Raw genomic sequence first — 25,334 nt, 5'->3', positions numbered from 1 at the left:
AATACAGGAGGGTTCGGAGGGCCCTGCTCGTGAGAGATTACAATCCAGTAGTAGGGCAAGCAATACAAAAAGGTAATAATTGTGTGGGATGAGTTAATGGAAGAAGTAAAAGGGTCAGTTATTATGTCAAGGTGGGATAGGCAGATAATGAACTGCTGGTAAGGTGGATGAGTCTAGCAGCATTCATGAAAGACTGAAGGGCCTGTGTAGAAGTAGGCCAACAAGGATGGAGTTGCAAAAGTCGAGGCAAGAGATAACAAGGGAATGAATTGTAAGCTTGATGGTGTCATTGGTTAAATATGAACTTTATGTGGAAATGATGCGCAGGTAAAAGTGGCAAGTGGCATTCCCCCCGTCATTGACATAATTAGCAATGAGCAACATAGAAAATTAGCAGCACTGGCTTTGTATGCACTGAATTGGTGCTTCCTGAAAAAATAAAAATGGTGGTCACCGGTGAGCAGAAATAGGAGTCACATGTAGACAGGAAGTGTCTGCAGTTGTGGACCCCGGTAGCCAGTTTGTTGGAGCCTATGCCTTTATTAGACACAGTATTCTAGTAAGGAGTGGGAGAAGCCCTGCATCACAGTAGGAGGCATCACACTATGGAGAGTGCTATATAAAAAGGACAGGACTTAGCTGAGCCAGGTAGAGGTAGGATTTGTGAAGAGGCACAGGAAGTCCCTGATTAAGGCAAGTGGTATAATGTGTGTCTGAGAAAGAGTTCCATAGTGACTACAACAAACTTGTTTAGTAGAGAGGAAGAGAAGCTTACCAGACATTTATTCTGGCTATATTATTGAAAGTGAGCCCACATTGCCCTTGGTTTGTCTTTTACTGTAGCGTTTTTTACTTTTTTTTTTGTGAAAAGCAATATGGAAGAACAGATAGCAATAACATTACTGGCTTCTTTGCTAACTGTCCTACAAGTTAGTGTGAAAGATTAGCATTCGTGTTACTTTATTTTGTTTGTAAACTACATGATAATGATTCTCAGTTAAACCAGTTGCTGTAGCCTCCTTTGCACATTTGTGCACTTTTCACAGGCATTGAAGAGGCATTGGCAGCCCATTCAGAGGCATTGGCAGCCCATTGACAGGGGCAGTGAGCAAGATTTACACCGCTGTTCTAGCCAGACATAAAAGTTTTACCAGACTCCTAGGGTAATACAAGTTAACCTAGTGCCCTGGCTTTCTGAGATTATTTTTAAAGTTGACATCATACCTTTGGACTGAAGTCTAGGTCATCTTCATCAGAGGAAGGCCAGGAATCTGTTTTTCCGGAAACACTGTAATGAAAATGTTTGTACAAAGAAACATTCAGAAAATACTAGATCACCAGATTAAATGCTCTTTTATGAATGTATGTTACCTAAAAAAACAGACAACAGCAGGCCTGAAAAATGGTAAACTATTTATAAACACATTACACACATGAAAGGAGTTCGCAGTTTGCTCCAAGGATATGATCCTGGATATACCAATTTAACTCAATAGTTTGCTATTGAAAAGAATTGTAAATGCAGTAGTAAATAAACCACAGCTTACAGTTACTTTTATATATTTATCGGTGAAAAAAACCCAGAAAAAACCCTTACTGGGATTCGGAGTCACCACGGGAAAGGTCATCAGTCCCTATAGGAGAGAAAACATTATTATTATGTGAAATACATTAATACCAATTAATAGGTACAGATGCTATAAATAAACCTAAAGGAAAAAAAAAAAAAAAAAAAAGTCCGAAATAGACAATGCTCCCTGGAAAAAAATTCTGGATAAACAGCTGTCAATTCAGAACAAAAAAAAGTTGTGTTTTTGTTAGACTGAAAAATATGAAATTTTGTGTTAAATGGTCGGATAAGGACCATGCCTAAAACTAGGCATAACCAAGTTATTTTTATATGGTATGTACTTCCAACTTTTCTTCCATTTAGTATTGAACTGGATTATTGGCCAGCAGCCTGGAAAAAAATTGCGACTGGTGAGATATATATTTTAGTATACATTAGTATAATCTGAATGCCATTATTTTACATCATATGTCAGAGTGAATTGTTTACTTTTGAGTTTTTGAATGGGGGTTCTCAACTAATTTTATCTACACTCCACCTTGTCATGCAAAGCATCACATAATACAGTATAATTGCAAGGCAAAACACAGGGTGGTGCTGAAACTTATACATGGCCCTTTGCTTGGTTCAGCCCCTGTTACTAGCTATATCTGTATTTCAGTATCAGGAACAGTCCACTAGACAAAAAGGCATGCTATGAATTTTCCACTGACTAATAAATATGGTTTGTGCAAAATATCTTTGCATTATTATTTTACGGTTTGCGCTTCCTGCAATTTCTTAGAATTACAAAATTGCATCTAAGGAATGATACTTTATGGAATTCTTAGTTTATGTTCAACAGCCATAAATCCACCTTAAGGACTATCTGTATCCACTACATAATACCTTTCTTTGAATCTCTTTTTGACTTTTGCTTTGAAGTCACTTGCAACTCTACATCCATACATGAAAAAGCATGGAAAGAACAGAAACAAAAATGGTAATCATACCCTGGACATTACAAGATTGAGCCGATTGAGACTATTATACAAATAAATGGTAAGTGCATAAAATAAATAAATAACATAAAAAATGTTTGAAAAACAAATGAACACATATGTTTTATTAACCTTGAAGAGTAAACACTTATATGAAACAGATCGTTAAATGTTATTTGGGCTTTTCATCCTTACCTATCAGTACTGCAAGAGAGATACATATATTAGGTTATATAGTATCCTTACCATTAATGCCATTTGCTTGAGGTTTTGCAACAATGCCATAGAGGGATAATTTGTACACATCAAATTAAATTGTATGCACAGCCTAAAATATTCTTTAGAGTTTTGGATAGAGTTGAGCAGGGTTAGAACCTCTGTGAGGTTTGTACTGCTTTCCAAAGAGAGATTTACCCTCACTCCTTGTCCAGCAGACAACGTTATACCAGACAGGAAGTGAGGGGGACTTGCCAACAACAGCACAGACATATAAACAAAATGCTTTTCTTAAGGAGACTAGGGAGGTCTAGAATCACAGTTAGATTTTTATTTCTGCCTGTGTCCCCACTGCAAATTTTCCTTCACTTCCTGTTTGGTAAAACAGTTGTCAGCAGGATAAGAAATAACGACAAATCTCTCGAACAGAGCAAATGATAGTTAGTACTACTAGGAACCCCACAGGATTTCCAGTCCTTCACCACTCATATAAAACAAGAACAAAAAAATGTTTTAGCTTGACAAACACTTGTGAAAATCACTCATCCTCATAGTTCGAGCCGACGTGTGACAATAAAAATGTCACAGGTCGGCTCAATAGATCGGGAAGTGAGCAAACACATACCGTCGCTCGCTCACTTCTCGATCATCTCCCTGCAGAGAGCCGTGACTGTCAGTTTTGGCTCCCTTCAGGGATCCCCCCCTCCCGCTCCGATCCTCCAGCACTGAGTGGAGGAACGGATAGGGAGGGGGTGGGTACAGCTGGCTCTGGATAGGCAGAGCCCGCTGTCACTCAGGCAGCTGGGTGGATCTCGACAGTAATGTCAGGATCCGCCCCGGCTGCGGTGGTCTCAGTATACCGTGAGCTGTAGCTCGCTATATACTGAGCTTTGGGTCATGGGAGGATGCTAGAATATGTCCCCCTGTGACCCTTAAGAGAACTATGGGGAAAAACCCTTACCCCATAGTTCTCTTTTAGGGTATGACAAATTGAAAGGGCTAAACCCTAACCTAGGCTAAAGACCTAACCTCTTACACCAAACTACAAGTGTAGTGTAGAAGAGGAATTTAAATTACAAGAAGGTGGGAAATATCTAGTTGTCAACACAGCATTAACAGTAAGGAATAAGCGGTATTCCATGCCAGTTCTTGACCATAATCACTGTTAAATCCAACAGATAACCATTTCAGGATGGGGCAGAATAGCTAAGTATCTGCGTCCAAAGCAACTTCTTCATCTGCCAGTACAATCACGTAGCAATGTTCACAAAGGAATATAGGTTTGACTAGTGAAGGATCTTAACCTAAATAATCAGCTTTTACTGAATTCAAAGTTTATACAACCCGGACAAAGCAAACTCAACTCTGTGCAGCCTTCAGACGAAGAAAAAAAACAAAAAAGGAAAACAAAGCCCTCGGCAGCCAACACTGGAGGGTACTTCGTCGTTTCTAGGGCCTCATGGACACATTAGAACCTTGGTTCTCAACTGGTGGGTCGTGACCTCATGTTCAGTGGGTCGCCGCATGCCTTCCACTGTGCTAGGTTAGAGGCTTCTCAGCCCCCCGCTAGCGCAGTACTCTCTGTTCTCGTGCCAACAGCCATTCATATGCTACTTGACGCCAAGTATCAGTTTTAAGGTAGGGTGGGCTGGAGCTATGGCCGCGAGGGAGCTCCATTCATACATGCATTGCTTACAGCTTCCTTGCATGTCGTGTAGAGGTGCCTGGACGAGAGTGACATGTTCTGGCTCCTGGCATCTCTACAGGGAGTGCAAGGGGGTTATGCAAGCAATGCACACAAGGATGGAGCTCCGTCACAGCAAAGCAGCCCACACTGGACCCTAGGCTCAGGATCCACTCCAGTTCTTGCAAGGTAGGGACACTGGGTGGATCTTAAAAAAAAAAAAAAAAAAAAAAAGAATGCATCATTCCTAATAGAAATTTTAATGAACTGTACGCACATACACGTGCATATATATGCGTAAACATGCGTATGCGCGTAAAATACGCAGAAATACGCTGCCCGGGCACATCTCGGTTCCCTTCTGTTTTTGCGCTACGCAAATATACGGCTCCATACGCGGCTATGTGCATGGAGCCATTTATTTGCATATGTTACAATACGCACGTACGCGCGTATATGCGCGTCAGTGTGAATGAGGCCTTATAGAATCAACCTGCGTGATGTTGCTTACTTTGAACGAAGTTGTCAAATCTTACCAAACTACTACTTTGTCATTTTACTACTCTGTAGCTTAGACTTTGTCTGCTTTCTTCCCTTCAAGATAATTCATAAAGTTATAGAAGGAATTTCACATTAAAAGTGGTGGTTAAAAGTGGATATACTTCTGTTGCAAAAAAAAAAAATATCGCACCAAATACTACTTTATATGTGTAGCCAAGCTCCTAGTGAATACAAAGTCATTCAGTAGGATCATCTCAATCCAGTGGTATGCAAACCTGGAGTATTGCATTGTGCCTACTCCACCTTGCTTCACCAAACAGAACCACTCTACTACACTCTCGTCAGTGCCTGCTACATGCAAGACAGAAGGGATTAAAAGCCAAGGAGCGTGCATCTTAATTCTTGAGGCACCAAAGCAGCAGCATAGCAGAACCTGCAATAGGACAAACCCCTGGCTACCAATGGAGCGCCACACCTCAACAGAAATAAATCTTGCTCCCACTGAGCTGTACGCCCTTACAAATAAGCACCATACTTTCAAAGTATCACAGTTGTGCACAAAGTGCATTAACAACTATCCTGTCACTGTGCTGGCTGTGTTACTTTGTACTTCTGACAAAATCAATAAAAACCATTTGAAACAAAAAAAACAAAACAACAACTATCCTCTCCAGGAGCAACAGTTCACAAACAACCTATAATAACAATACTGATTTGTTAGCACTATTCCTCTTTTTACTCTATTCCTGGACTGCTTTGCTATATAAACCAGTTTGTCTTCTAATCAGCCTTTGTGAAATACCAGATTAAACAATATGAGCTTTGATTTACAACAGAAATGTTAATCCAAAAGATTTATGATCATATCCTTATCAAATTAAATTCAGTAAATAGTATAACAGTATAAAAAGTATTAAACATTTCATAGAACTAGAAATCCAGTCTTACCTTCTTTATCTATAGCTGGGCTACCCAAAGTAAAACCACCTTCTACAACTCGGTCAGGACTGCTAAATACTGATGTGCCTTTTTTAACACCACCGTAAAGAGATGAGCGCTTATTCTTTGAACCATGTTCAATAATTAAATGTGAACAACTGAAAGAAATGTAAAACGTTAAAAAGTTAGAAAACTACATGAAAAGTCCACCTGTAAAACAAATAAATAGTCCCTTTAAATATTTTAGTCAAAAAGTTCATACTTGTCTTTGGTCAAGGATGACAGGCAAGAAATTAGAACTCTCAGAAAGAGTTCAGCAAAAGGCTGACAAAATATGTGTCACATGATATGTTTATATAATTAAAAGACAGTAATTGGTGAATTAATATTTAGATATGCCAGTGAATTGATTTTATTTGAAGGAGCCTAATGACCTATAATAAAAAAGGGCCTTCATCAGCACTACTAGAGTGGCTTTAGTTCTGCATATTAGAACACCATCAGAATTCATAAACTTAAAGTAAATCTGTTAAACCTGGGCAGTTCATAAGCAGGTGTTAAAAAGAAAATGCATAAAAACACAGTTCAGTAACAAAGAACACTTCAAAATAATCAACTCCACACATTCAGATAAAAGTATATGCAGATATTGACTTTGGTTGTAAACGTTGAGATTGGCTCTACCCTTATTGACCAATGACCAATAGGAAAAATAGGGGTTAAAAAAGACTAGGGTGAGTTCAACGTTTACAGGAAAAATCAATATGTACTTAAAATGTATGCTGTTTTGACATTTAATAAAAAGGTAATGTCTGCTAATATGCCTAATTTAAATGCTCAGGTCTGTGACAGATTTTAAAAGGGGTTGGTCTACTAACTCGCTGGACATGTGTTTTTTTTTAGCCTATGTAGCATTCAACATCTTTTTTCTGAGCTTATGCCGATGAAATGTAGAATGGATGAAGATTTTGAGATGTTTGATACTGTATGTTTTAATTGCTGCTCTAGTGCTAGTATTCAACTGATTGATCAAAGTGGAAAACTCCTTTAAAAAGGGTACATATACTTCTGTGTATACTCACCTGAAATCACAAACACCTCACACATTGGTCTGTTTAGTAGGCGTATACTGAGCAAATGAAATCGGTATTCCACAGAAGGGGTCATGCCCTGACGGAGGGACAGTTTGTGCCAGTCTTATAAATAAAAACTGACCAGGGAAAAACCCTCATTCGTACAAAGCCTGTTCTGTAAAATAGCACACACTGTGGCCATCCCCAGGCTGGGAGAGGAAGCACTGATTGCAGGTAATTTTTGATGGGTCACATACTGCAGTGCTGCCCATTAAATATACACTTTCATATTTTGTATGCTAAAATGGGAGAAATAAAAAAACTCCTCTTCCAAATTCAGAAATAAAGCCCAATACTGTGTGTGTTTAGTATAGAAATGAGAAAATATAGAATGAAGAAAAACAAGCATTTTAAACTTACGCATGATGGCCATTCATAACAGCATGATCATCAGCAGTCCATCCAGTCTCGTCTTTTACAAAGATATCAACATTATTTTGTAGTAAATACTTCACTAAACTGATCTGACCATTGCCTGCAGCAACCATTAGAGATGTTCTGTAAAACAAAAAGTAAGAATTTTACAACTGTCACGATGGCAAACATCACTATTCATCCTCCCCCACACTTTTTCCCCAGCTTTTTGTCTGGCCCTGTCGTCAATCAGGGTGCTTGGGGATGCGACAGCAGTATCATAAGTGAAACAGCTTTGGGGAATTCTATAAAGAAGCATTGAAGTGAAACAGACTTCCTCATTTTACTAAATTCCAGGACAGTTTAGCAAGTCTCAGATTCATTTTTGTTGTCTGAAATATAGCTGAACACTATATGGAGAACCTAAAAAAATCTACATATGAAATAGCATATTAATGTCATGACAAAATTAAAGAAAGGATTGAAAGTATTGCCCCTTGCAATGTCTGTGTGAGGAAGAGGGAGGAGACAGAAAGAAGAGTGCCACTTACTCCAGTTAGCAGGTACCTCCACACTGCCTTGGATTTGCTGTATACCACAATGGCACCCCCCAAAGGCCATGGTACTCTTTACAGCAAATAATCACCTACGATTTGTAGTGGGATTTTGATATTAACCAATATATTTCATATTGATATTATTCAGTATAAACACTATTATTAATATTATTATAGTTAGGTTACTGAAAGGTTTAACCTTGCAAAGCATTTTACATATAATAGATACATTTAAGATGAATCCTCTACTTTCATATTAGTAATGTATTGTTGAGAATAATAAGTAAACGAATAAGTCCTACATTTATATAATGCACATCAATTTAGAGCTGCAGCTAACGATTATTTTCAAAATCGATTAGTTAGCTGGAGGAGGTGCGGCGCGCAGCGTGTGTGGAGCCGTGAACAGGGCCAACTGATCCGAAGCCGATTAATCGATTATTGAAAAAGTTGACAACTTTTTCAATAATCGATTATAATCGATTATGCCGATTAGTTGTTGCAGCCCTACATCAATTAGTGTCCTGACTTATAGTTGAAATATAATATATACATATAATAGAGAGTTGTATGAATAAGCAACATGTAGAACATTTAGCTTTGTAGTTCAAGGTAACTAGACTTCATGTAGGACATGTAGGCCTTATAGATCGAGGTAACAAGAGTTTAAAGACAGAAAGTCAAACATATTTTCTGACCTTGGCTTAAAGTGAAACTAAACGCAGGAGTTAAAACTTTAAAAATCATTCAAGTACCTTCTAAAATCTATTGATCTGCGCTTGTGGATAATCTACTAACTATATGGGAAATAAAGCAGCCACAATACAGACTAAGCAGTCCCAATGATATGAATATAGATTTTGCGGCGCTAAATCCCCTATTGTGCTTAAATCTATATATTTCTCTTATTAATGTGCCAATTTTTTTTTTATTTGTGACCAATGTGTCCTTGAGTGAGATAAAGGATATCCAAATAAGGATAAACGTAATACAGTATATGAAACATTAGTCCTATAAGAATATTAATACAAGTGAAAGTATTGCTTCAGGCTTTATACAAAGTGCAAAAAGATTTGGATGCGGTGAGTGTGCACTGCCCTGGGGGGCTCCGTGCGTGACACTAGGAAGATCACTTAAAGCACAAGCACGTTATATAAAGGACTTGGAGGACGATTATATTTTTTAAAAATTGTCATTTATTGCACTCATCACTATACGAGTTTGATTTTTGACCATAAAAAGTCACAAAATGTCACTGTTTATTTATCTGGAATTTTGTTTATCCAGATTGGGGTTGCATCATCCCGATTACTTTGTTTAGTTGCGGCACACTTGTCACTGGTAATATTTGACCACATCGATATTTATACTTGTTTAATGTGAGATATATACACATATACTTTTACTTTGATTAATATTGTTATAGGAATAATTTTTCATATATTACGTTTATCCTTATTTGGATATCCTTTATCCCACTCAAGGACACATTGGTCACTAATAAAAAAAATGTTTGGCACATTAATGAGAAATTCAAGTACCTTCATTATTTAAAAAAAAATTATCTTATTTGTGTATCCCTTGGCTGTAGATCCTCAAATCATCTCTGAATTTATGCTGACACTGTTCTTCCTTCTGGAGGGTAGTTACTTTTGTTCCCCTTGGTCACTGTGTGTGATGTTAAGTAGCCACCGCTCCAAGCTCACTCCTGCGATAGCTAATTTGTATTGAAGTTACAGTCTAACTAAACGCAAGATTTTAGTCCATCACGGGAGTGAGCTTGGAGAGGTGACTACTTTATAACACAAACTAGAAAGAAGTGGTACATGCATGAATCCATAACCAGCCTTTATAGCAGGGAGCACAATGGGAAGGCTTACAACAATACAAAACACAAAAATTCCCCCGCCTCAGCCTGCCAGCCAGCCTGCAACCAAACAAGTAGCCCTGTCAACAGTATGCGTTAAAATCAGAGGTTTTAGTTGCACCCCAGTGCGTCCCTGCACCTTATTAGGAGGAGTAGGCTACCTCCAGGTACACCTGCATGCAATCTATCAACTTCATTAATATGCTCACACTTGGAGACTCGGATACATAGAGTTAGGACCACACTTTGCAGAGGTGCCTTGGCGCGGCAGTGTGGCTTCTACATATTTTTGGCCAAAAGTTTGTGCAACTAAAACCTCTGATTTTAACGCATACTGTTGACAGGGCTACTTGTTTGGTTGCAGGCTGGCTGGCAGGTTGGGGCTGGGGAATTTTTGTGTTTTGTACTTTATAAACACACACACAGGGGCCATGTGGTATAAAAGTAGCCATCCTGCAGAAGGAAGTACAGTGTCAACACAAATTCAGGGATGATTTTAGAAGCTACAGCCGAGTGATGCACAAATACGATACTTTTTTGTAAATAGTTAAGGTACTTGAATGCATTTTTAGATTTAGCTCCTGAGTTTAGTGTTCCTTTAAGGAACAATAGGTTCAACGCCAAGACAGCTGTCCTCTAACCTTGATATGAGAGAGTCTCATGAAGACAAGAAAACCCATATAATGTTCTTGGCATAATCTAATAAGAGTACAGGGTGGCATTATGATCTGATTGTTGAAGATAATTCAAGGTAACACATATGGTTCTATTCTTCAAATCCCTATAAACGGGCCTGCAAGCCCATACTAATTGAACGAACATGAATAAAATAAACCTACTTCTTGAAGATCTGCCTGGTGATGATCCTCCATTGATTTTACTTTAGGTTCCTGTAAGTGGCACTAGCAACAGTCATCTCACTCATCTTACTATCATAACCTATTTATATAACCTCATATTTCAAGAACCAGCTACATGGTGGTTCTTTGCTGGGGATACAAATGTTCTTTTCTGATCACAGTTCTATATTACTTTTCTGATCACAGTTCTATATTACAAGTACTACCCTTAAATTTACCTTCCATTTTTGTCCTTTGAATTAACATCAGCTCCTTCTTTAATTAAAAATTCAACCATTTCCTGATGATTTTCAGTAGCTGCGAGAACAAGTGGTGTACAGCCCTCCTAAAAACAAAAATAAAAAAATAGAGGTTATCATAATATAGTAAGCACAAACTACCAAAACATGAATAAGAATATAAAAAAGAAAAAAAAAAATACATTTAGGATTACACTGCACTTATTTAAAAAGAGTAACTATAATGGTATTTAAATGTTTAAACTGATTTTGTTTTGCTAGTAACCCAATTTATGTAAAGCCGCACTCAGCAGCCAGGACCTTGATGTAAAAAAAGTTAAAAAGGAGAACTATGGGGTTAGGGCTTTTGCCCATAGTTCTCCTTAGGGTAACGGGAGGACACAAACTAGCATCCTCCCGTCACCCTAAGCTCTGTAGCTCGCGGTATACTGAGACGCCACAGCTGAAGCATATCCCGACAATTATGTCTGGATCCGCCCAGCTGCATGAGTGACAGCTGGCTCTGCCTATGTATAGGCAGAGCCAGCTGTACCCGCCCCCTCCCGTTCCGCCAGTCATCGGAGCGAGGAGGGGGGAATCCAGAGGGGAAAAGCACTCCTCATAGTTCTTCTTTAATTCCCAGGAGTCTAAAAATGTTACAAGCATGACAAGATCCACAGGCTCTGTCATGTTTCGCCAAAGAGGCTTAATCCGGCCGAAGATGGCCAGCACCCGGCCTTTTGGATGGGACTGATGAGTTTGGGCATACAAATATGAGCGGTGTCCTTTTCACAAACTTTTCTATTTTGATGTTTTATACAATTTGTTATTAATTTTGGTTGAACTTGATGGATGTGTCTTTTACAACCTAACTATGTAATAGAAAATCTTTATTTTACAAATAACATATAATACATGGTGCACCAAAGATAGTGGTTATGCAACGCATTATTGGCTTTTACAAATAACATATAATACATGGTGCACCAAAGATAGTGGTTATGCAACGCATTATTGGAGGAAATATTAGGGGTCTAAACAGCCCCCTGATATTTCCCTTTTAAAATAGAAAATGAAATTGAGGACACAAAGTCCTCTATCTCTTTTCGGATCCCCGCTGCATACAGATGGGGAGAGCAGCGGGGATCCAGAGAAGCCCCACTGGCGGGAGGAGAGGACATCGCGATCTACCAGTGACCTTATGGGCACCCCTGCTGTATACAATAGTTTTTTGGAGGTTTTTTAAGCAAATATTATCTTGTCAATCAAAAAAGGAGCCTACTGGCTTGAAAAAAAAAAATCGAGAATATATGACATTTATATGCAATACTGCAAACTTAGCGGGCTTAAAAAAGTTATGAAAAGAAGAAAAAATAAACATGTACAAAACACTACATTTTCTTTAAAGAAGTTTTTCACTTTTGCCATTCAAATGAGACACCCCTTAAACTAGTAAACTTATGCTTAGGGAGGGTTACCTAAACTACTCAACTTATGTTAACCAGTGAGGGTCACCTTCTCCTAGAACCTCTACCAATGAGCTATTTGAAGGCAGATCCAAGGCTGCTGAAGCGATAGGAGTGGTTTGCGCTATGCAGCTTTCTTAGGAAAGCTGCATAGCTTTCCTAAGACACACAACCTTTCTCACACACAACCAGGTGGTACTTTACAATAACCTTACAAAAAAAAACCTTATAAGGTGGATGCTTAGAAAATGTGTTATAAAGCAGAAACCATTGATGTAGGGATTCACTAACTTACTATAAGCGATTTGGGTCAGTTTGGTTCAAAGAACTCTCCCTCCCACAGAGGGGAAAAAAAGAAAAACCCCACAGCAAATCTACGTACAATAGTACAATAGCCAACGAATGACATGAAGTAATGGTCCTCTAGACCCTTCCTTCCCAGGCTCCCTGACCAGATGATTTAGCAGTCCCTGCTGGCATCCGTGTTGACCTGCTGCTCTGCAAGTCGGCCACATGCAGCCCAGCAGTACCTACACATGGCCTGCAAGTCCAAGTGATTTTGCCCTCTGATAAGTAAAATACGGTCTATAGGCATCCTTTATGCTCCAACCATGCTGCTGCGAGACTGCCCCAAATAGGTGAGCATATTATGAATTTATTGCCCAAATCTGCTAGTTGGGGGATGGAGCATGTGACAGGAGCTTAATTTACAGGGGCTTTAATTTTTAAAGGGACAATGATTCCAGTTTTACGTTTCTGTCTTCTGAAGCATGTCTGCAATTCCTTCTCTTGGAATTGTGTTAGCTTATCCAATATTTTAGCTTACATGTATTTAATATCACTGCTAACATGGATTCTGAGCCTCTCTTAATATATACTTTTATTAATGCACTCTAAATATTAGAAATGTATATGCCATTATGTTATGTTCTCCTAATACTGAATAGCATATTTTGATTTTGTAAGCTGCTTCTTCACCTTTTCTGGAGAGAACACGAATAATGGCACACATCCATTCTGAATTGATAAGCATTTTGAAGTTACCGGTACCTCTCCATCTTGTAGAATAATCACTATAAAAGTACAATTTGAAAATTGGAGCTTTTATCTTTTGGCTGCTCAACATACATTAGTTCACAATTTAGTCCACACAAAGTAATACTTACTTTATTTACAGCATTGATGTTAGCTCCATGTTCTAGTAGCTGATTTGCTATGGTCAGAGATGGAATAAGAGCAGCAAGATGAAAAGCTGAATTTCCATTAACATCTACAATATTGGGGTCGGCGTTGTGCTCTAACAAAGCAGTAGCACAGTGTTCATGCTGACACTGTATAGACTATTGAAAGAAAAAAAAAATGTTATAGAAGAATTCTTGTACCATTTACCAGAAGACTATCGAAATTTGTAATACGTGAAATGGGTACCTTGATCAAAGGAGTACGACTGTCATTGTCACAAAGATTCAACTTAGCCTTGCTTTCTACTAGCAATTTTACGGCATCCAGATGTCCATTAGCGCAAGCAAGATGCAAAGGTGTCCTGAAAGAGGTTAGACGTACAGGTCAGCAATTACACCATCACTACAGAAGTTACATTAAATTTCCTGTGTTTATAGGGAATTTATTGGGTATTTCTGATGAGAGCACATTGAGTTATTATGCATCAGTGAAGGAAAATGCAAATATGTGAACAGGTCCATGGCCACTTATTTTAAAGTGACAATAAACTCAGGCATTAAATCTTAAAAATGCATTCAAGTATCTTAACTAATTACAAAGAAAAATAGCTTATTTGAGCATCAGTCAGCTGTAGATCCTCAAATCATCTCTGAATTGCTGCTGACACTGTCCTTCCTTCTGGAGGGTGGTTACTTTTGTTCCCCATGGTCCCTGTGTGTGTTGGGGAGCTCCAAGCTTGCTCCCGTGATGAACTACAATTTCACATTTAGTTTATTGATTTGTATTGAGATTATAGTCTTATCATGAGAGTGAGCTTGGAGCGATGGCTACTTTACAACACACACAGGGACCATGGGAAACAAAATATTTGTGCACACAAATACAGCTGAGTGATACACAAATAAGATACATTTTTGTTAATAGTTAAAAGGTACTTGAAATGTATTTTTAAGATTTAACGCATGAGTTTAGTGTCACTTAATTTTTTTAACTAGGGATGCACCGATACCGGTTTTTCGGTATCGCGTACTGAAAACAGGAAGCCAGGCAGCTTGCATCACTATTTTTAACTAAATGTGGGCAGACTGATAGGCTTGAGCTAAAAGGGTCAAACAATCAACATATTAAGCAAAAAGCATTGCTGTGTAACAACAATAATTCAGGAGAGTGTTTACATTAGGCCAATAAAGTTCATAGATATATTGAGATTGCATGTTCTCCCTTTGGGTACTCCAGTTTCCTCCCACACTCTAAAGACATGCTATTGAATTGGCTCCTGTCTAAATTGGCCCTATATGCATGTACATTAAGAAACTTAGATTGCAAGATGCTTGAGGGCAGGGACTGATGTAAAGCGCTGTGTAAATTGACGTCGCTATTTAAATACCTGAAATAAACAAAACAAAAAAACTTTACTACTGCAACATAGAGTGCCCATTTTAAATTTCCGTGTTTTATTATTTCATTTGTATTAAATTAATTTTTAACCCTGTCAACATAAAACAAAATCTTTAATGTTAAAGTAAAAACAAATCTCTGTAAAAAAAAATTATGTGGTGCATATTTCCAATTGTAAAAAAAATACAATTAAAAGTAGGACCGAATTTAAAATGACGATAAAGAGTAATACATGGACAGCAGCACATACACTACAAATGAACATTACAATGCAATGTGTGTCCAAGGAATCCAAACCTGGTGCATGGTTACTGTGTCAGTGTTAAGTATCGAATATGCATGTTGGTCACAGGTTTCTATAACAACCATGTTATACATCTCTGTAAACACAGAGGAAAAAAAACAAATTGCACTTACTGTGAATTGACAAGCTAATAAGCTGCCCTGGAGAATTCTGTGTAAACAGTATGGTTAAAGGAGAACTATGAGGCGAGTGCTTTTCACTCACCTCATAGTTCTAGCCGACCTGTGACAATGAGACTGTCACAGGTCGGCTCAGTAGATCGGGAGGTGAGCGAACACATACCGGGTTCGCTCGCCTCTCGATCCTGTCACGGCTCTCTGCCGTGACAGGGGGAGGGGCTGGATTCCCCTCTCCCCGCTCCGATCTGCCAGCGCTGACTGGCGGAACGGACGGGGAGGGGGCGGGTACAGCTGGCTCTGCCTCTAGATAGGCAGAGCCAGCTGTCACTCACGCAGCTGGGCGGATCCCGTCATCTAAGTCGTGATCCGCTCCGGCTGCGGCGTCTCAGTATACCACGAGCTGTAGCTCGCGGTATACTGAGCTTAGGGTGACGGGAGGACGCTAGTTTGCGTCCTCCCGTTACCCTAAGGAGAACTATGGGGAAAAACACTGACCCCATAGTTCTCCTTTAATAGGAAGGTTCATTGTCTGAAGCACAACTGTTTATAACTTCTTCAGCAGATTATACAAATAAAAGAAAGCGATGCAAATGTCATCAAGAATGAACCCTGACAATATGTTGGGCCAGAGTAATATATCTTTTTATAGTCTTTCCTTAAACAAGAACTCGCAGTGGGGCTACACCCGCATTGCAAGGGTTAACTGCTCACTTTTGTCTAGGTGCTAAAAAAACAACAAAGTTATACTCCCCTGATCATCAGAGCCGTCTTGCTCATAGACTGGTCCCTGGAGCCTCCCTCCCCCTCTGTTGTAGCGGTCTAAGGGCCCGTAAATCATCACATTTTATACAGTGTATAGACAGACACTGAGGAACATTCCAAATCCTGCAGCGTAGCAGGAGACAAGCCTCAGAGACCAGAGAAGCAGACAGCCGGCTCGGTGGTTCAGGTGAGTATAATTTTTTTTTTTTTTTTTTTTTTTTTACACCTAGACAAAAAGAAGCACTTGAACCTTACAATGTGGGGGGTAGCCCCTCTGCAAGGGTTAATACAAGTTTTGCCCAGAGTTCTTCTTAAAAAAAGAAGAAAGTTAACTGTCAGCCACCTAAAATCTCAGTAATGAAGGAGCCACAAAGCCAGAGCAGCGTAATGTGACTGACCCCTCTTCCAATCAAGCAGCAAGAACTGAGTGTGACACTGCACGCTTCACACCATGGCCAGCATTTTAGAAATGGCTTGTAAAATACAGGTGCAGTGTGGCTTAAAAACACTTTGGGTGGAATTGAAGCTATCTGCATTCTTCTGGGCACCATAGAGGGGGAATTTATCAAAACTGGAGCAGATAGAATCTGGAACAGTTGCCCATGGCAACCAATCAGCTTCTATCTTCAGTTTGTTCAATCAAGTTTTGAAAATGAAAGCCGATTGGTTACCATGGACAACTGCTCCAGATTCTGTCTGCTCCTGTTTTGATAAATTCCCCTACCTGGTACCCAGAAGAATGCACATAGCGTATCCTGGCTCCACTACAAATAGGCCCCTTTTTGTCTACAATTATCTTGATATTAGCCTGACTTAATGCTGGCCAGCAGGACTTGGAGTGGAAAAGGGAGAAACAACACTCAAAACCAATCATTATAAAAACATGTTTCCAGGTAGATGATCTCAAACAACTCATCCCCACACAGCTACATCCTCATGCATCCCTTGTCCCTCCCTTTTAGAGTGTAAGCCCTCATGGGCAGGGCCCTCCTTACCATCTTGTCTTGAATTGTAATGTCCTCCTTCTATTGTAAAGCGCTGCACAAACTGTTGGCGCTATACAAATCCTGTATAATAATAAGTGTGCTTCTGTGCCTTTACTATCCAATCACAGGCTGAGGTTGGTGGGTGGATTGCCAAGCTGTACTGTAAAGAACTTCAGAACATCAAAGTCCTTTACCAGATACAGCGATGTGAGAACCTCATTGCGAGTACATCAGCTGACTGCTTCCGGTTTCTAAGCATATTTTCAAACTGAAGTAGATGGCACTACAAAATTCTATGGGGTCCACTAGCTGTAACATCAATCATGAACCAGAAGTAGTTAGCCATTTGCAGTGTGAAGCTCCAAGCACGTATCAGAAAGGATAGCACAGAGGTAAGTCTAATTAACACATTACACTTCTTTCCCCCAGTCCTTTCCAAAAAACATTTGAGGGAGTTCTTTTTGAAATGTACTGAAGAAAAGTGATGCAACCAACCTAGACAGGCTGCCTGGCAGGAAGTCACAAGAATTGCTACACAGAATAAAGACATATTTTGGCAGTTAAAATAGTTCACACATCTGTATTTAAAAGCCCAACTTCACACCTAGGCGACACCTCACCTCGCGGCAATCGTGCACGATTTCGCGCGGGTTGCCATGCAGTCAGGAGTCGCCTAGGTGTGAACCGATCGCGCTGTGGGTGCCATTATTTTCTAATGGCACCCCAGTCGCTCCAGGTGTATTGCACGGTTTCCCGCCGCGATTCCGCCCGTGCTTCTGAACACAATCGCGGCTAAAACAGCCACGCGTCATGTATCGCAAAAATAAAATACTAGTACCTTTTTTCTACGATTGCCGTGCGGATGTCACCTTTGAAATCAATGGGGCCACGCGGCAATCGCTGCCTGCATTGTGCAGGAAAGCACAACACCCTGGACGCGCGTCCCGGGTGTCGTGCGTTGTAGTGCAGATGTGAACCTAGCCTGAAGCATTCCTGCTTCCTTATTAAAAAAAAACAACAAAAAACCCACAGCCTGTAGGTTGCATGCACAACTCGGTGCACAGTCTCAGCAGGATTCTTGCCAAGATGAAGTACCTCCTGTGTACATGCGCAGGAGCTATGTCATTAGGGCCCAGCCAATCAAGGAGCTGAAGACACAGAACCTGGAAGTGGACAGGGAGACAAAGAAAGCACAGGTGACAGAGGAGCACAGTGCTGGAGAGGATCACTTCTGCAGGCAAGTCATAATGCCATAATGTGCTAATATGCCGTGTATACTAGCACATGATGGCAAACAGCTCCTGGGGCCCAATGTTTTTTTTTTTAAATTTTTTATCAGCAGTTTACTTCCACTTCAAGAAGCGGCTTTATTATACTTAGCGTTTAAAAGATATTGAAATTGTTGTATGGGTACTATATAACAATATAACAAGGCTCTAGGGAAAATAAAGCAAATGAACTGAGTGAGAATAAATAGGCAGCTGGCAAAAATGCCCTTCTTACAAGGTCCATAGAGATAATACCATGCTAATCTTAGAATTACCTTCAGCAGCCTGCACACACGTCTGCTTTAATAAGTCAGGTCTACATAAAGATTGTAAAAATTATCCATGCAATGCTTTGGTTTATTAGCGTTATTTATACTCCTTACCTTATTCATTGCTTCTATTTACAAATACAGTTCTGTATTTAACTAAATATGCAGAAAAATCACATAAAAAATAAATAAATGTATTTTAAAGTAAGAGATACTAGAAAAAAAAAATGTGTGAGGAATGTGAACACACAAAACAATAGTGAGAGGGTCAATTCTGTGACAAGACATATGAGGGCACATTAATGAGCACCTTGGATATCTGACAAAAGATGTTTGCAGTGGTTACCATGGCAGCGAGTACGCTGAAGATGGCCCACTGATACAAGGGAAGTGTGAGCTGGAAGCACTATGGTCATTAACATTTCAAATGAAAAACGGGTTGCACAACATTGGGAATAACTGCAAAAAAAACACACAAACAATGCGAGTGATCTGATTACAGTTAATTAGGGTTAAGAACAAAATATAGAAACATTATACTGTGCTTACTACAGGCATTTAGAGAGCGCAGGCAATTTACACAGCACTTTGCATACAGTACATTTACATCGGTCCCTATCATCAAGGAACTTTCAATCTATGGTCTTTATCTCACATACATACAGTACGTGTACCAACAACACAGGAGACAATTGCCCTAAGAGCATTTCTTTAGCGTGTTGGATTGGACCCACACAAGCACAGGGAGAACAAGAAAATGGAGGTGCCCTGGCCAGGAGGACCCCAGTGCTGCAAGGCAAAAGTGTTAAGTACTGAGCCACCATGCTATAGATCAGCCTTTCTCAGCTCTTTTAACCGTGGAGGAACCCTTGAAACAGCTCTTAGGAATCCCCACTAAGCACTAAAGGACCTACCAGTCATGGTACATTAGCACAATCAGTCGGTTATACAGCGTTTCAGATAAAAGAATAAAAAGAGGAGGTTTCCTTAAAGTGACACTAAACTCCAGGAGTTACATCTTAAAAATGCATTCAAGTACCTGAACTATTAACAAAAATGTATCTTATTTGTGTATCACTCAGCTGTAGATACTCAAATCATCTCTGAATGTGTGCTGACACTGTCCTTCCTTCTGGAGGGGGGCTACTTTTGTTCCCCGTGTGTTTTTAAGTAGCCACCGCTCCAAGCTCACTCCTGTGATGGACTAAAATCTTATGTTTAGTTTACCACTTTGAGATATTGATATTGTAGTCCAACACAGGAGCGAGCTTGGAGCTGTGGCCACTTTACAACACACACAGGGACCATGGGGAACATAAGTAGCCCCCCTCCAGAAGGAAGGACAGTGTCAGCACCAATTCAAAGATGATTTGAGGATCTACAGCCGAGTGATACACAAATAAGATGCATTTTTGTTAATAGTTAAAGTACGTGAATGCATTTTTAGGATTGAACTCCTGACTGTACTGTCACTTAAATCAATCATCAGAAAAGAAACCCAGGCAGTGAAAAGGGTGGTGTCCCCTTACATTGATGGTCAGTGTTGGCAGGAGATCAATTTGCCACGGTTCCCTTCTCAAGGAACACTGCCTGAGAAAGGCTGATCTATAGCATGAAGAAAAATGTACCAGAGATTTGAGATGTTTCCTACCGGGACTGGTTGCCTAATCTACATCTCTGGACTGTTTGCATCCAGGTGTGGTCATCCTCAGGTAATCGCAGCATGCGCAATTGCATGTGAACAGCTGGAGAAGGTGGCAGTTGTCATTGTGTTGAATCTCCTGCTCACAGCTGATTGCATAAAGGTCCCCACACACCTTACGATAATCGCGGGAAATCCCGCGATCGTACGATTATGGTAAGGTGTGTGGAAGCCGTGCGACCTCTACTACTGTAAGGTCGCACGACTTTAAAACTTACGGACATGTTTCAAAACCCGCCGAGCATCGTACGATGTTCGGAGGGTGTGTAGCATGTTCGTGAGATAAAAGCTGGACGGGCCGGTGTGCGCAAGCGCACACTGCCCGTTCGGCATTGCGGTCATCGGAAGCCCGCCCCTCAGGGGGCGTGGCTTGCGATCATCGCAAGTACGATCTGCCTATGCAAGATGGGCAGATCGTACGTTTTTTAAAGTACCTTACAACCATCGCAAGACAAAAGTCTTGCGATGGTTGTAAGGTGTGTGCCCAGCCTAAGTCTCATAAAAGAATTTGTGAGACTCATGCCATCAGCCCCATTCGCAGGTGTGAAATAACTACAGTGAGGTAAATTTATCAAAACTGGAGCAGCCAAAATCTGGAGCAGCTGTGCATGGCAACCAATCAGCTTCTCTGTTTCATTTTCAAATCTTAACTGAAGAAACTGAAAAGAGAAGCTGCTTGGTTGCCAGGGGCAGCCGCTCCAGTTTCTATCGGTTCCAGTTTTGATGAATACCCCCAGTGTGTTTAATTAGAAAGCTGGCAGGCTGCCAAGATCGGCTGCGATTTCAATGCCTCAGTTGTGACTTTTAAAGATGTATTTTACGACAATGCCTATAACTACAGAGGTGAAAGGGAGCTTGTTTTAAAGTCATTTCACTGCTTGTTCTAAATATGTGAATACTTTACTGTGCAAAGCCTTGCTTCAAGTTCATTTTAAAGGTTAATTCCACCTTTAACACCATGTTTGAATTTGGCACAGTTGTGCGTGGCTTTGTCCACACAGCCATGCCATCCATTCACAGGATCTCTGAATAAATAAACTACAAGTCCCGTCTTGCCACTGCTGCAAAGGGACCCGTATTCTCAATGGACTACAAGCGTAGTGACATCACCCCACTTGTAGTCCATTGAAAACTTCTTCCAGTTCCATAGCTAAAAGGTCCATGCCTTGGTATGGACCTTGGACCATCCCAAAATGGAGGAGAAATCTGAACCAGCATGTATGTCACATGTGACATCGGTCTCGGTTCTAAACTGACTTAGCAGGGGATATTTCTAGACGATGGAACTGCTGGCGTCCATGTGAAAGAGGCCTAAAAGTGCCCTTACCCTTTAAAGCCCATCTCCAGGCAAAAAAAAAAAAAAAGACACTTGCAGTGGGGCTACCCACTCATTTATGTCTAGGGACTGGAGTAAAGCAGATTTACTTACTTAATCCCTGCTCCGACCAGCTCCCTAAGGACCGATAGGCCAGTCCCTGCAAATTGTTTTCCCCATGCGCAATCGATCTAAGGAATGGCAACATAGTCATGTCTAATGCAAGTTCCATAGACCTGAGAACGCAGAGAGAGAGTCAACAGCCAGAACAAAGGGGAAAAATAGGAGAGCGCCGACTGCTTCGGGAACAGGGACTAGTATTTATATAGTTCTGGCAATTTACACAGTACACATTCACATCAGTCCCTGCCCTCAAGGAGCTTACAGAGTAAAGTCAACATCTCACATGCATACATATAGTGCTAATTTAGACCGGAGCCAATTAACCTTCCAGCATGTCTTTTGGAGTGTGGGAGGAAACCGAAGTACCCAAAGGAAACCGACCACAGCACAGGGAGACATGCAAACTTCTTGCAGATAGTGGCCTGGCCAGGATTTGAACCAGGGACCCCCCAGTGCTACAAAGCAGAAGGCACTCTAACCAACGGCACTCTGCTGCAAATTACTTTACTCCGGATTTGTATACACAGTGGGGGTAATTTGGCAAAACTGGAGCAGACAAAATCTAGAGCAGATTTGCAATGCAACCAATCAACTTCTCCGTCTCATTTTCATATCTTATCTGAGCAAATTGAAGAGAGATGCTGATGGCTGCCGTGGGCAACTGCTCCAGATTCCGTCTGTTCCAGTTTTGATAAATTCCCCCCAGCATGTCATCGCTCGCTCCCCAGAACAATCGGAAGTTCTCAAACTGTCCTAGAACTACAAGTTGAAAACCATGAAAGCTGCACTGATAATGTTGTTGCTGTGTAACAATGACAGAAACCATGGCATGCAGGCATACTACAACAGATGCAGTGCTAGGAAAAGTTCCCATCCTGTGCATTGATGATGGATGAGGAATGTGTGCTCCCATCCTGCATGGTCCTTACCGGTTCTCTTTATCCAGCTGGTTGATGTCCTGCTTGGGCAGCAGCTGCCTGATCTTGGGGGCATCTCCGGCGGACGCTGCACGGTGTAACTTGCTCAGCTCCTTATCCTTCAGCTCATAGCCCACAGAGAGCACACTGCCAGTCTCCGAAGGGCTGGGAGAGGGCCCGCTTTTCTTCTTCTTACCGATCCCGAAGAACTTCTTCATCTTGCCGGGGTTACAGCGAGCTGCCCTGTGCACCGATAGCCCATGCCGTGTCCACAGGACACACAGACCAAGCTGTCATCTGCACCCCATAGAGCGTTCAGTGCCCACCCAGGGGCATCACGACCCGGACCTAGCTGCCAGTTACCAAGTCCCGCCCCCAAGCGTAGCTCTGTTACTAAAGACACCAGCCAATCAGGGAGAGCGTTCCTTCCACGATGATGCGTGGTATACACACAGCGGCAACTTCCGGTCTGCTTCCCGACAGGCTTTGTAGTGTTTGTTGTTACCGAACGTTTTTGAAGCAGCCTGACTGGTTAGCCCTAGTTCCCAACTGCCTGTCAATAGAAACCATATGCCTCTGTCCCTCGTTCCCTCTCATTTGTCCCTCTTTTAGCTTTGTGTGAAGAGCTCTAATAATAAAAGTACTTTTTTTTTTTACTGCCAAAGTTTTTTTTTATACTGTACTAAACTGGACATCCATCTTTCGGATTGTTGTACTGGTTATGTTCAAATGGGAGGTCTGCTCTATAGCCAGACACCCCCACACTTTCCTGAAAACAAACAGCTTTAGCCCATTAATCACAAAGGTGAAACCTAAGCGTAACAATGGGGTTGTGCCCCCCCCTCTAAAAAGTCAGGCACTCTGTCATGGACTAAGACCCGACAGCTGCATGGGAGAGGAAGTAGGGTTGCCACCTGTCCAGGATTCACCCGGACAGTCCGGGTTTTGAATGCTGTATCCAGGTTTCATGGCTGCAGAAACCCGGACACAAGATGTCAGGCAGACAGGGGCAACCAAAATTAAGATAGGAGCTACCGGCCCCCCACTGAAAATAGTCTCAACTGTGATATTTACATATAAATGAGTGGCACTATTTACATGAAGCCGCGACTCATTCTCCCCAAAAAATGTCCGCACGTTGCTAGAGTGTTCGGGTTTCGCTCGAAGAAAAGGTGGCAACCCTAAGAGGAAGGGACCCAGCAGCATACATTATCCCACCGAATTAACGTCCCCTCCTCTCTCTGCCGGTGTTCTATTAAATTCTCCAACTCGTCGAGACCTCCAACTCCCATCAGTGCACCTGCACAACCACCCAAGAGAAGTATCAAGCTCTGCAATCTGCGGCAGTGCGCTTGCACCTGATGCCACATGCACCGACGAGAGTTATAGAACTCGATGAAAATTTCAAAGCCGCACAGGCAACTGGAGAAGTCAAAGGGGATTGCGAAAACTGACGGCTGCCGCATCTCGGCGAAATCTACAAGGGACAAGTTGGAGATCTCGACGAGTTGGCCACCTCGACAGAACAACGGTGCCCATCACCAAGATGGCCGCCAACAGTTAAGTGCCCGTGACGTCTTTGTGATGAAGTCCCAGCGAGGGACCCCCAGCCTGGGGATGCCACTGACTACATATTGCATAACCCAGCACCAAAAAAAAAATTATTCTCTGATTCCTGGCATTCAATGTGACACCACATATTTGTGTGTTATTTGTCATTTGTCGTCTTAGTAGGGCCCATAAACAATAGCAGGGATCTCAGGGAGTCTCCCTCTTTTGGACAGCAGCTCCCTGATGTCCGCGAGAGAGGCATTTTCTCCCTGAAAGGTTTGCTCTGAGTAAACCTTTCCAGTAAGATATCAGTGGGTAAAGTTTCAGAGTGAGGCTTGCATCCTGGAGGAAGGTCATGTGATCTCTAGAGTAGCCTCAGAACGAGGCTTGGCTCTCAGAAGGAAGAAGCTACTTGCTGCACAGAGAGAGCGGACATAGACTACTATTGAGAGCAGGTACAGGCACTGAGATCTACTGCTGCAGGGTTGAGAGAGTGCTGTTAACCCTTTGTGGATAATATAGAATCAATTATATGTCCTGGTTGTCTAGTTATAGAGAACATTTATTTCATTTGCTGCCCATAGCAACTAGTCAACTGTGTATCAGGGACTTTACTCCTCAGTGTTTTTTTAAAAAGGTCTTGGGCTGTCTAATAAATTGTGACCTTTACACTGACAGATACTTGAACATCAATTCACAAATCTGATGTATATATAAATATATAGTATTATTGGTATATGGATTTATGGATTTTATTTTACTCTGTGTGTGTGTGTGTTTTGTATACCGTATTATAATTATTTCTTTTATATTCTGACGACGGCCGCTGTAAAAAAAACCCCCAAAAAACAGAAAGGGCACCTCCCTGAAATGAGACGGGAACCTCCCTGCAATAAGGTTTTGCAGGTTGGGATGTCTGCAATAGTGAACATTTTACTTTATTATTGTATAGGATTTATATAGTGCCAACAGTTTGGGCAGCGCTTTCCAATACAAGGAAGACATTACAATTATTATAGACATTATCCTAACTAAAACACACTGGGGGGTATTCAATAAAGCATTTAACCCCCTTCTTTTCCAGGCCATTTTC

At 41.1% G+C, this 25,334-nt stretch overlaps 1 protein-coding gene across 1 annotated transcript in view; it reads right to left on the bottom strand.

Moving 5' to 3' along the window:
- Positions 1-23,057, bottom strand: part of LOC108802049 (ankyrin repeat domain-containing protein 26-like) — a 63,948-nt gene extending 40,891 nt beyond the window's left edge. The window contains exons 1-9 of the mRNA XM_018573938.1: positions 22,703-23,057; positions 13,774-13,888; positions 13,512-13,685; positions 10,880-10,986; positions 7,384-7,521; positions 5,900-6,048; positions 2,746-2,754; positions 1,598-1,634; positions 1,225-1,288 (exon numbers count right to left, since the gene is read on the bottom strand). Coding sequence (XP_018429440.1) covers positions 1,225-1,288; positions 1,598-1,634; positions 2,746-2,754; positions 5,900-6,048; positions 7,384-7,521; positions 10,880-10,986; positions 13,512-13,685; positions 13,774-13,888; positions 22,703-22,908 — 999 coding nt within the window. The 5' untranslated portion in view covers positions 22,909-23,057. The remainder of the gene's footprint in view (positions 1-1,224; positions 1,289-1,597; positions 1,635-2,745; positions 2,755-5,899; positions 6,049-7,383; positions 7,522-10,879; positions 10,987-13,511; positions 13,686-13,773; positions 13,889-22,702) is intronic.
- Positions 23,058-25,334: the final 2,277 nt, after the last annotated feature.

Source organism: Nanorana parkeri, unplaced genomic scaffold, assembly GCF_000935625.1.
Source record: "Nanorana parkeri isolate BGI_ZX_2015 unplaced genomic scaffold, ASM93562v1 scaffold49, whole genome shotgun sequence".
NCBI classification, from domain to species: Eukaryota; Metazoa; Chordata; class Amphibia; order Anura; family Dicroglossidae; genus Nanorana; species Nanorana parkeri.
Note: the sequence above shows the minus strand (reverse complement) of the source record. Positions and strands in the feature narration are given on the sequence as shown.